This window comes from Pleurodeles waltl, chromosome 8 (genome assembly GCF_031143425.1).
Source record: "Pleurodeles waltl isolate 20211129_DDA chromosome 8, aPleWal1.hap1.20221129, whole genome shotgun sequence".
NCBI lineage: Eukaryota > Metazoa > Chordata > Amphibia > Caudata > Salamandridae > Pleurodeles > Pleurodeles waltl.
The window spans coordinates 18,628,600-18,641,933 of NC_090447.1; the positions used below are offsets into that span (position 1 = coordinate 18,628,600).

Sequence of the window (13,334 nt, forward strand, 5' to 3'; positions counted from 1 at the left end):
GAGGGGGGCGGGGAGACCCCTATCAGTGCCAGGGAAGGAATTCCCTGGCACTGATAGTGCCTACCGCCACGGTTTTCGTGGCAGTACGATTGCCATGAAAACCATGGTGGTAGGCGAGGTCATAATCCCGAGGGTGGGATTGTGATGGCCGCCTGGCTGGAGACCGAAGTCTCCAGCCCAGTGTCTGTTACCACCTTGGCGGACGGAGTGGTACCTTGGCGGTTTGGCCTGAGCCAAACCGCTAATGTCATAATTTGGGAAAAGGTACCGCTAGCCTGTTGGCAGTACCTTTCCTCAAATTACCACCGACCGCCAGTGTCGTAATGAGGGACTAAGTGTTTTAGTGGAAACACATAAAACTTGCTATATGTATAATATCCATACTTTTTGAATGTAGGGAATATAATAAAATATGTGAGAAAAGTGGTTTATTATATGGTGTGATTGTGAGACCTCACTGTTTAATAAACTCATAAATCTATCTTTGGTCCAGTCAGGCACATTTATAAAACCTTAGCTCAAACCTAGGTAGCTGTGGCTTTGAGGAGTCATGCTTTAACAAAGGAAAAAGTGCAAAGCATTTAGAAGTACCAAAACTATTCAATGAGAAGGAAACATGGAAATAAAAGTAATTAGACACCAATTTATAAAACTATGGGCCTAATTTAGAGTTTGGTGGACGGGGTCACTCCACCCCAAACATGACGGATATCCTATCCACTGTATTATAATTTGATTATATCCTATGGAAATCGTAATACGGCGACGGACGAGACATCCGGCACAATTGTGGCAGAGCAACTCATCCGACAAACTCTAAACCAGGTCCTATATCTTATTTTCATATGACTGTTTAGACACCAAAAGGAGTATTATCCACCTGAGATTAAATTATTAAGCAAATCGTAAACCGCAGCTTTTCACTCAAATTGCAAACAAGCATTGACAACTACCACAATTAGTAGTTACTAGGAACATTTTACTAAACGTTTATAAAATAAAGTTGTGGTTGTGTATTCTGGCCCACTTTGGGCAATCTAGACTAGCAGGGAGTGAGTCATAGGGACCAATAAGGCTTGGAAGGATTGTTATCTTGCAGTCAAAACAGTCTGTAATCCAGTTCCAAGCTCTGTGGACAAACTGCCTTAGACTTCAATGTATTGATCCTGATGCTAGGGACACAGGATTCTGAAGGTGCTGCAGGATGGTGATCCAATAAGGAGGGGGTGGTCTTCCTGGGGCTACTCTTCGATCCATGGGGTCAGGGTTGGTGGAATTTCGCCACAGGAATTGGTGTCCCTCTACTCAACACAAACTGTTAGAAAACAGAGTGGATCATAATACCAGTCAATGTTAATCAACACAACCAAATTGTATCTTGTTCATAGTAACAGCTATGTTTCCAATTATGAATTTTAAACAAACCAACACAGCCATTGTGTCCCCATGTATGACGTCACATTAACTCATTGAACAATTCATATTGGCATCATTGTTATCCCAGTGGGAATATCATCATAATCACAGGACAAACACATGCATTCTAATCTCTGCTAGTTGCTTACGAACATTATCTTTCACCCAAGTGGCTACACCTTACCTATTTTAGAGTACTAAAGGTCTGGGTGCATATTATAAGGAACAGGGGTTCCTTATCATAAAAGATGCAATATAGTTTACACATAGACATACAATGAAGTCTATGCATATCATTGATGTAAAAAGATGTTTATTTAATAAGAAATCTTTTGAAAAATAATTTTTGGGAGAAAAGTCTTAAAATGGGAAACTAAGATGACTTGAGGAACTTTCAGCACATACAGTAAAGAGAAAAAGCAAAAACATATGTTATTAATATTTTAAGTACAAATAGTGAGTAATGAATATTAAATATAACATAGTGCATTAGCTGTCCTCAGGCATGAGAAACCTAAACAGTCTAATAAAATAATGTGTCAAATCCAATCAGTACACATACTCATACAAAAAAACATTGTAAATCATTAAATGAGTTAGTATACAACATTGTCGACGATACGATCCTATAGAGCAATGTGAATGGGATCGTCATCAGGGCTCAACAAGGGATCCTGAGTAATATCCGTGAAGGTACAAGTCACTGGTTCAAGAATCTATTGTCAACATTCAAGGAAAAGGGAAAATACAGTGGCACACGAGTGGTGAAAGTGCACCTCGCTTCTGTGAGACACAGAACACAAACCAGAGTGACCAATGCAGTATGTCCTATGTTGAATAAAGATGAGGACTCGTAACAAGGGCAAGCCCGTACCTATGGCCTAGACTGCTTAACCGATAACACATGTGCAAGAATTATCAGTGTCACCAGTGAAAGGTCCAGTGAAGCAATGTGTGCCCGTCCCATGAATCCGAGTCTAGAATCAGGCATGAACCATGTTATTTGTTAAGCTGTCTGTCTCTCAGAGGCGAGGTGCACATTCATCAGTCGTGGGCCGCGGTATTTTACACATAGACGTCATTGTATGTCTATGCATAAATTACTTTGCATCTTTTATGATAAGAGACCCCTGTTCCTTATAATATACTTAGACCCCAGGTTCCTTGTATATCCTTGGATTTCCCTTGTTTCTTTCAAACAAAGATCTGGGTGCAAACATATTATTTAGCATTGGAAACAAAGATGATAACCATGATAATTTTTAATTCTAACATGATATTGCAAGAATGATGTAGGTCCTCTGGAAACTAGACAGTGAAATTAATATGCATTTCTCATTAATAAAATGTGAAAAGGATATTAGACGGTGAAGTTATTTAATTAGTGTATCTACAGATAAACTGCATATTACTCATCAATATTGTGTCATGGTGAGAATTGAGATCCAAGATGTATCTGCTTTCTAACAACCTCAGAAGTTCTTCATGATTCTCACCTCCATCCTATAATTCAACCCTGTCAATGCTAAAAAATCGCAAGACGTCATGATTCTGATCATGCACGCTTTTGTAATGTCTAGTTATTACATAATTCACATCAGCTCTTTTTAATACCGGCTCAAATGTGTTACAGAATTCTTTACATACAGGGAAGATAGTGCTGCCCACGCACAATAACTTGAGGCACAAGTGTAGCATATTTCTTTCTATCTGTGGGTAAGACATATGACTCAGTATTAGTGCTCATGTTGCAGGCCTTGTATGTAATTCACCCAAAAAAGCATTTTCCCAATTTAAGCAAGTTATTACTAGAATTCATCTTCAGATAAGAGATAAGAATTTTTTTTGAAGTTATCTTAAATCAACATTCCACAATTACGTACCATAAGTCAAAACTCCTACAGGATACACTTGTTTCCAGTTATCTGAAGAAGAATTCCAGTACCTTCTGGCATACATTGAGAAGAGGCTCAAATGTAATTACAAATGAATAGGGGCCTGCGCCCCACCTCTATTGGGCCTAGGGGATCCCATCCACCAGGGCCAAATAATTACAAAAAGGGGAGGTAGGATGCACACTCCCTCCCAGTGCTGGTATCTGTCCCAGGGACCCTAACCGACAGTTAAATACAAGACAGTGACCCAGTGTCCATAACCCCGGGACACCGTGGTTCCTTGTCCAGGAGAGTGTGGGCAAACTCGGACTGCTCTCTCCTGGACTGAGAACTCCCCTTTCCTTCCACCCAATGGGAGCAGTTAAAAATAGCTGCTCCTGCCAGGGGCCTGATTACGATCTCTGCAGCAAATCCAATGCAGCGGGGTTGTCGTATGAAGATGTTTCCAATAGGCTCACCGGCAGAAACATTGTAATACAACGCTTCAGCAGGCAGCCTGGTGTAAACAGTACAGCGGCATTGGCCTTGGCTCCCTTAGGGAGCCGAGGTCAATGCTTTTGCACACAAACACCCTCTGAATGAGCACTGTTGGAACAGCCTGGGCCTGGGGGGACCCAGCACTGCCTTTCTACCTGCCTTTTCATGGCAGGGACCCCACCATGAAAAGTCTGGTGGAAAGTGAAGCAGTGATCAGCAAAGCAGTGCCGAACTCGGCACCGCCGTGGCTAACCATGACTTTGACCGTCACCCCCTGGTGGTGGCGGCGGTCTTCTGGTGGTGTGACCACCAGGATAATAATCCAGTGTTTGTACCACCAGGAGTTTGGCGGTCGGTTGACTGCCTAACTCATAATGAGGCCCAAAGTTCTAGATCCTGCCAGAACCAAATAAGTTGCTGGCTGGGGAGCTGGCTGGGGCTGTGGGGGCACTGGGGCTCCTCTCGAAGCCTCCAATGTACTACTTTGCGTGTGTTCACATCCAGAGGCCCATTGTAAGCAATGGGAGCTTCCTTTTAGCGCCTGCTCTGAGCAGGCATTAAATGTGCCAAGAAAAATGGAGCAAGGAGATCTTAGATTTCCTTGCACCATTTTTTTGTCCCCCTTTACATACATGCCTGATGCAGGCATAATGTAGTGCAAAGCGTTACAAAGTGGCGCAATGCATGCATTGCGCCAAGTTGTAAATAAGGTGCAGCATTTTTTACCTACTAACACCACATTAGTGCTCTTAAATATGCCCTAAGTCTCTTGGGCCATTAAATCCATTACCCCAGGAGAACTTATCATATTTTTAAAGCATTCCTAGCTGGACCTCAATGCTCTTTAACTGGCGTGCAAGGCTTTCTTCAGGTTACCTTTATGATTTCATTTTCTGGGCCAACAAATGTTAAAGAGTGACAGACAAGGGTTACAAAAAAATATAAATATAACACTTTCATATTAATCAATATTATTAAACAATGCATTTTGTAGATTGTTGAAATATACATTTAATAAAAAATATTAGTGATTTTTGGGAAAAAATGATAGATTTGAGATTTCGTTGGTGATGTCATAAATGAATGTCATAGAAAATGTCACGAGTGATGCAATATCGGCAGTCATAAGCTGTGCATGACGGTGGCACTAGTTATTGTTAGCTCTACTAACTATAACTGGTGAATTTTTTTTTTTTTTAGTTCAAAATGTTCATGTTTCACTGATATACACACACAACTATAATGTACTTTAACATTTTTTTTTTTTCAGTGAATATCTAGGGTTTTTTCAAACAAAAAAGCAGTCCTTTTATCACACCTAACTACAGTGTACTTTATACCTTTTTTCAGTGAATTTCTATATTTTTTTCAACATAAAATAATATTTTATTATGTACGTAAAACCAACCCCATGCCGAGCACAGCCTTTGGCCAGGCCCTATAGCAAACACCCCACAAGCAGCCAGCCTCATGCTGCACACGACGGCCTTCAGCCATGTACAGCAAGGTGTTGACAAAAGGGCATGGCCTGTGGCCAACCCACCTGGAGGCAGGTATCCACACGCTATGCATGACCTTTTGTCATGCATTGTGTGGGGTTAGCCGCAGGACCTGCAATGCAACCAGCCCCTGCTTCCCACTCCCTGCAGTCAGCCAACCCCATGCTGCAAACAGGCTCTGACCAGGCACAGAGGAGGGTTGGCCACAGGGGTTGGTCTGCCACCAGGGCCTGTGGCCAAAGCCATAGCACCCTGCCAACCACAAACCACATACAGCGTTTGGGATGAGCAGCTTAGGGTTTTGTCTTGAGGCTCCAGAGACCCCATTTCTTGGGGCCAGAACTTATATATTAAGGTGAGGGGGGCATGCAGCCTCCTCCCTGATCATTAATTGGCCCTGGAGCCAAACAAGTAAACAGGGGAGGAGGGTGTGGAGCCCCCCTCCCAGAACCTTAATAAGGCCTAAGACCACACCTGGGGCCCAAATACAATAGAAAAAGGGGAGGCATTTAGTCAAAGGCATGCAAAGTAAAAAGAGGAATGGGTCCCAAAATACGCTTGAAATCCAATGCATTTTACATAGACTTTTGTATTACACATAGAGCAAAACAGCTGAACAGATTGTAATGAAATTTAACAGCAATGTACATAATGGTAGAACATTCTTTTAGCTATTGCAAGTGATGTTATGAAGTGGTTATGAAGTTATAAGGGCCAAAAACTGATACCTTGTAGGTCAGTACAACTAAAAGTAGCAAGGCAGTCCAAAAAAATAAACTAGACTGCATATGTACATTTTCAGATTTACTACATGAACAACTGAAAGACCCATTTATTATAACATGCTAATGGAAACCTATAAACAAATGTAGTGAATAGAATACATTTTAATCTTTACCTTTACTTTACATTCTGTCTGGCTCACAAAATAAAATTGGCCCAACAAGCCGAATTAAAACCATCTTTCAATTGCACTCCTACGCAGCCAAAAGAAAAAATTACCAAGCGGTGAGCCACACTAGCTACTATTTGTACAACATGATAATTTTCTACTAGGAAAGCATCATAATCTCAATTTAGATAACAATAACAATGACTGCCTTTCATTCATCTTGGCGTTCATATGTAGCACAATCCTACTAAAATTAGCAAGGAAGCCCCCAAAATAAACTGGACTGCCTATGTAAAGTTTCAGAAGTACTGCATGAGCAACCGAAAGACCCATTTATGGTCACATACAAATGGAAACCTATAAGCAAATGAATACTGAATAAAATACCTCTTAATCTACATATATTTTCTTTGCATGGTGCCTGGCTCACAAAATAAATAAAACGGTGCCCAACAAGCCAAATAAAAAAACATCTTCCTTATGTGCTCCTGGGCAGCAAAATTAAAAAGGGAGCTAGCAGTGAGCTACTATATGGAGGGCATGAAGATTGGCCATTAGGAAAAAAGATAATAATCTTAATTGATATAACAACATTTATTGGCTTTCCTTCACTTTGGGGTTCATATGTGGAACAATCCTACTAAAAGTAGAAAGGAAGTCCAAAAAATAAATTGGACTTCAAATGTAAATTTACAGAATAACAACATGGTCAACTAAAAGACACACTTATGGTCACAATATTTTGTAAATCAGTAAAAACAACACTTAACAAATAAAACAACAAAATAAATAAATCACAGTAAATCTGATTGCCACTGTGCAGTTATAGTCAGTATTGCCAAAGATAGAAATTCCTCGACTATTAGCTCTCTAACAACTTTTCACCCGTTTGACGAATCACCACAGACTTTCCAGATCTATAGCATTTTCTACATTTTGAGATGATATCCATTTTTGTGGTGAATCCTTAAGGGGGTGCAAAGATAAAAAGTGGGGTCTCAAAATGCATTTTCTCAACAATTACTATTGTATTTGACGTAGCACAAAATCGGCTGAATGGATTTACATGAACTACGCAAATGGTGCAAAGATTATGCATTTTGGGTACTGCAGTTAAGTAGGGTAAGTCGTTTTTAAGTTATAAGGTATTTAAACTTAGTGATTTCATGGAATTTCACAAACTTTTGTGAAACTCTTGCACATGGTAATAAACTTATTTAAAAATATATATTAAAAAAATTAACTTCTCTACCTAATACCACTTGAATAAAGTGATAGTAGGTAGGTTTCTACTACATAAGTATATCTACTTACGTATATCTAAGATATCTAAGGGCCTAGTATTGCACACAGTCAAAGTGTAGTAAAAACAATATGGCTGCATTTTTATTCTCTAAAAATAGCCATTACCCAATTATGTACTGGCTTGTCATTGCCATGCACCACAGTATACAGCAAAGTTATCACAATATACCATACCCCAAAATATAACTAAGCCCTAGCTGTATTATTGGATTTCAGTCCCCCTCCCTCACCTATGGTGTCACATGAGCAACCGAATACTTAATTCAAATTTACAAAGCAGTGCAAGGCCACCTTGCGTGGCCTTGAGTTGATTGGTAAATCTAGAGAAACACAAGGCAGCACAATTCACTGTTTTGCATGACTATGCACATCTTAATCTATATTGCTGCCAGATTTCACATACATCCAAATGCCATGCTACTGTAGCCACTCCACTATCTGTTTTTCCATTCTACGCCACTCCACTCTACTCTATTACAGAGTATGCACCGCCACTGTATGCCATTTCACTCTAAGCTCTTATACTGTTATCACCTCCACACTTTACCTTACGCCACTCCACTGGATGCCTCTCCACTATACATTATTCCACTCTACTCCACTTTGCTGTACGCCACTCCAATGTACTGTATTCCACTGTTTGCCACTTCACTTTACTCCTCTGCAATGCATGACACTCCACTGTAAGCCACTTCATTCTACGCTATTCAACCAGACGCCACCCCAATGTATGCCACCCCACTGTACGCTATTACACTGTACCCCACGCCACAGTAGGCCACTTCAGTCTAAACCACTCCATTATATGTCACTTCACTGTGTGTTACTCCACTATACACTATTATACTCTGTGCCTCTCCACTCTACAACACTCTGCTCAATGCCAGTCCACTCTCTGCTATTACACTGGATGCAACTCCGCTCTATGCCTCTTCAATGTACAACACTCCACTGTATGCCACTCCACCATATGCTACTCCAGTATATGCTATTCCACTCTACACCATTCCACTGCATACTACTCACCTCCATGCTATTCCATTGTATGGCACGCTACTGTATGCTACTCCACTCTACACCACTCCAGTGTATGCCACTCCACTTTTCCCCACTCTATTTTAAACTTTTCAATTGGACACCAACACAGTATACACCACTTCACTGTATGCCATTGCACTATTCACTACTCCATTATATGATGTTCCAGTCTATTCCACTGTACTGTACATCACTACACTCTACAGTGCTCCATTACATGCTCCCCCACTCTGTGCCACTCCAGTGTACACAACTCCACTTTACACCACTCCATTCTATGCTAGTTCATTGGACACCACTCCACTTTATGCCACTCCACTGTATACTATTCCACTCTACTCCGCTCCACTGTACATCATTCTAGTCTATACCACACCACTGTATGTCACTCCACTCTATGCTATTCCACTCTCTGCTACTCCACTCTCCACTAATCTACTCTATGCCACTCCACTGTACTCCACTCTGATATTCCACTGGCCACTAATCCACTCTACACTATTACACACTGTATGTAACATCCCCTCCATTGTATGGTATTCCACTCTACCGCACACCCCTGAACGCTGCGCCACTGTATGCTATTACATTCTACCCCACTCCACAATGTACTACTCCAGTCTACACCACTTCACTATATGCCACTCCACTGTGCTCTCCTGCACTACACACTATTAAACATTATACCAGTCCACTATATGCTACTACACCATGCCCTATTACACTCTACAACACTCCTGCCTATACTTCTCCACTCTATGCTATTTCACTTCATGCCACTCCGCTGTACAGGACTCCATCCTATGCCACTCCAGTGAACTCTCCTCATGTCTACATACCTCCACTCTACAAAGCTGTATTACATTCCATGCCACTCTAGTAGGTTCTACTCCACTCTATCCCTGGACACTCCACTGTCCAAATTTGCACTCCACTGTATGTTGTGCACTCTTTTGTACAACACTCTACTCCACTCAGTGAAAGGTTCCAACACTGTGCGGGCCAGCGGCAGAGCTTTCCACTCTACTGTCAGAGATGCCAGTCCAATTTATAACAGTTTTGTCTACTCTGTGCTATGCCATTTTGATGTATGCCACCCCACACTACAATAATCTACTGTACCCTTACGCCACATCACTCGGCTCAATGGTGTTCCACTCAATGCCACTTCACCCTTCTATTTTCCACTGTACAGTATTCCAGTGTATGCTATGTCACTGTATGCTACTCTACTCTACTGTAATCCACTCTGCGCCACTATAGTGTACATCACTCCACTCTATGCCGCTCCATTGTATGACACTCTCCTTCATTACATATAGCCCCAATCCATATGAGTCTACCACACTTCATGGAACTATACAACATTCTACTCTACCTTATCCCCATATACTCCACTGTCCAACTCTATACTCCACACTGTGTCCATTTACACCAAAGTATTGCCTCTATTCCACTATAGACTACTTTTCGATAAAACAGCACTCCACTCTGTTGTACGAAACCCCACGCCAATGTATACCAGTTTACTACCTATGCTATGCCAGTACACTCCACTCCATGCCACTCTACAAGACACCAATACACTCTATTGTACATTACTCCACAGTAGGTTACACTACTCATCTCAACTCTACTCCACCATACAAGACTTTACCTCGCTCTGCGGTACTATACAACAATTCACTCTACACAGCTCCACTGTTGTACTCTAGGCAACTCCACTCTAAAATACTCTGCTTGATTGTATGCAACTCTTTGACACTTTACTCCTGTCTCTCCCTCTTCACTCCGCTGTACAACTCTGTACAACTCCACTGTACCACTGTATGCCACTGTACAACACTCTACTCCACTCTACAATAATCTAGTCTGCTATACAACACTTTAAGTGCATCTTTGTATGTCACTGCATCCTGCTTTAATCCACAATTCTATGACACAGTATTCCATTCTACTCCATTATGCGCCACTCCACTCTATGCCACTCTGTCACTGTTCTCTGTAACAGTTCAAGCCAATCCACACTAGCACACACTACAGCACTATACTGTATACCACTCCATTCTACAAAATCAACTATCCTGTATGCCACACTACTCTACTATAGTCTACATAATTTTTGAGTACTGTACTTCAGCCCACTACACTGTATTGTACAACAAGGTACTCCAATTTATGACACTTTACTCAACTGGGTGCTAAGCTCCTCCGCTCTACTGCCTGGCACTATAGTCTGACATGCCACTCCATTCTATGACACTTTACTCCACTCTGCACTACTTCACTCTGGTGTACACCACTCTACTCTACTACACTCTACTATGCGGTATCCCACTGTACGCCACTACACTGTACTCTGCTCTATGCCACTCCACTGTCCAACACTCTACAACACTATACCACACTCTATGCCATTCTGTGTCACTCTACTCAGCTCTATGCCAATCCAGTCTATGCCACTGTACTACACTTTTTGATACTTGATGACACATCACTCAACTTCTTTATGATACGCCTCTATTATATGACATGGTACTCCACTCTACAAGACTCTCCACCACTGTACTCTACAACACTCCACTTGATACTCCACTCTGTAACACTCTATTTCACCATACACTAAAACACTGTACTCACTCTGACAGTCTAAGACACTCTACTATACTGCTCCACACGCCATTCCACTATACAACTCTATACTCTACAGTCCTTGACTCCACTATATGAGAGACAATACCACTACACTATGTAAGACTTTACTACACTCTACGATACTCTACTCCACTCTATGCCACTCTACCATACTCCATTCTATCGAAGTAGACTTTGCAACACTCTCTTCCGCTGTACTATACAACACTCCTCATAACAACTCTCCACTTGAAACAATGGACTCTATGACTTGAAACACATTTTTAATAAACACTGAACTCCCATGAAAAAAGCATAAGTTAAAACTTATTTATAGTTAGGAAAACATATTTTCCCTATACAAAGCCCATTTAAAATGCACAAACTTAAAATGTTCTAAAGTTATAGTTATAACTTTCATTTACGGTTTATCCACTGCCTTCAAATATTATTAGCAGCGGACTTCGTTACATACTCTTTTTAGCTTGCTAACCAGACAAAACTAACTATAAATCGCCACTCCACCATGTATGTGATGTGACAAATACTGTCATTTAAGACCAACCACAAGGTAATCCCTCATTCCGAGCTCATGTACAAAGCACAGGTTCAGCAAGCTATTGAATAATGACAATCCTCTCCTACGGCCATGCTTGGAAGGCCCCAGGAGCCTTAGGATGCCTTTCTAATAAAGTCATTCTGTGGGTCTGCAGCAGTCCTTGCAGCTCCCCAACAGCTACTGAAATCTTGTTGATGCATCGTCCCTCCTTGTGGCACCACAGCAAGAGCTTAGGCCAATTTTAACCTGCTGTTGCTGCCTTGGATTCACTGAGATGTGAAAATATGCATATTATTACTCTATTGACCTTTATCCATTGTTGGGAAGATTTCCTGCAATATTGTCATCTTGATGTTTACTGCCTTGAACTATTTTTCCACTGTTCATGAGATGTGAATAAGTCTTAAAGTTGTGTGCTATTTTAGTGTACTAACCTGAACCATGTATGACGGATTGTGGAGATTTTCCACTATCTTCCTCATGAGGCAGATACTTCCTCCAACAGCAGAGGAAAGTGATCTTTGTTCATGTTACTTTTTTGATTCTGATGATCTGGGGTTTTGATATCAAATCTGCATAGGTTCCGTAGCTAAGGATTGAAGGGCTCTCTGGTCCCAGGAATTTTGCAGCAGGTTGCTGTTATCAGAGAAGGTGTCATGTGCTACTTAGTTGGTGCGGCAGAGTATTTTGGGTTGACTGTTGATCCACATATAGCCTGGTAGTGAGCTACATCCAAAAACGTAGACCACATTGTAGAAGACTTATTGCAAGAGTCCCCTGCAAACCAAACCGCAGATGTTAGCACAAGAAAATAAGAGAGAGGATACAACATAACAGGGAGTTCAGATAGTATAGCCACAACATGCCAAAATTGACCACCATTATGCCAAGGCCAACCTCAAAGTAGGAGGGTTGACCATTGCACCATAGAGTCCCCACAAAATCCCAGAAATGACCACCATTGCACCACAGTCTGCATTATACCAGGCATGGATACAGCACAACAGTCCACACATGTATGCATGCACCTATGCACCAGTATGTATTCAAATACAAACCAAGATCTTTTGCAAGATTTATCACTCTGGCTACATCTCCTGTGCATTACTCATAGTCCACTACTCCCACTCCTGTCTCCTATATCTTACTACTTCACAAGCTATGGCTCTGTGATTGACAGCAAAGAGCATTTATCACACCCAGTAACAATCCAATTTGCATATGGTGCTCACATCCCTATCAGCAATGCAAACACAGCGTTGCTCACTCTAAAATACTGAACCTTGGCATGAATATCAGTTTGCCTTGATCCACTAATCCTGAATCTATAATCCTCATTCAGTGTGCAGTATTACACATTTTTATAGCAATGTTGTCTCAATTCTTGCAGGATTCACAGCTTGGAGAAGCACAGGCCTTTACCTCTACCCTCTGCAGAATGCATCAATTGTATTTCCACCAGCTGCCATCGGAGCAGACCTGCAGGTAAGACACCTATTATAATGGAATGAAATGTCTTCACATTTTTATCTGTTCTGTTATGTCTAACAAGAATATATTTTGTCATTAATGGGGTTAAAAAAATTATGAACAATGAGGAATTTTGTGGCTAGCTCACA

General features: G+C 41.3%; 1 protein-coding gene across 1 annotated transcript in view; it reads left to right on the forward strand.

The window, feature by feature from the left end:
• Window positions 1-13,334, forward strand: part of LOC138249306 (TRPM8 channel-associated factor homolog) — an 80,523-nt gene that overhangs the window by 32,039 nt on the left and 35,150 nt on the right. Inside the window, exon 3 of the mRNA XM_069203263.1 lies at window positions 13,106-13,200. Coding sequence (XP_069059364.1) covers window positions 13,106-13,200 — 95 coding nt within the window. The remainder of the gene's footprint in view (window positions 1-13,105; window positions 13,201-13,334) is intronic.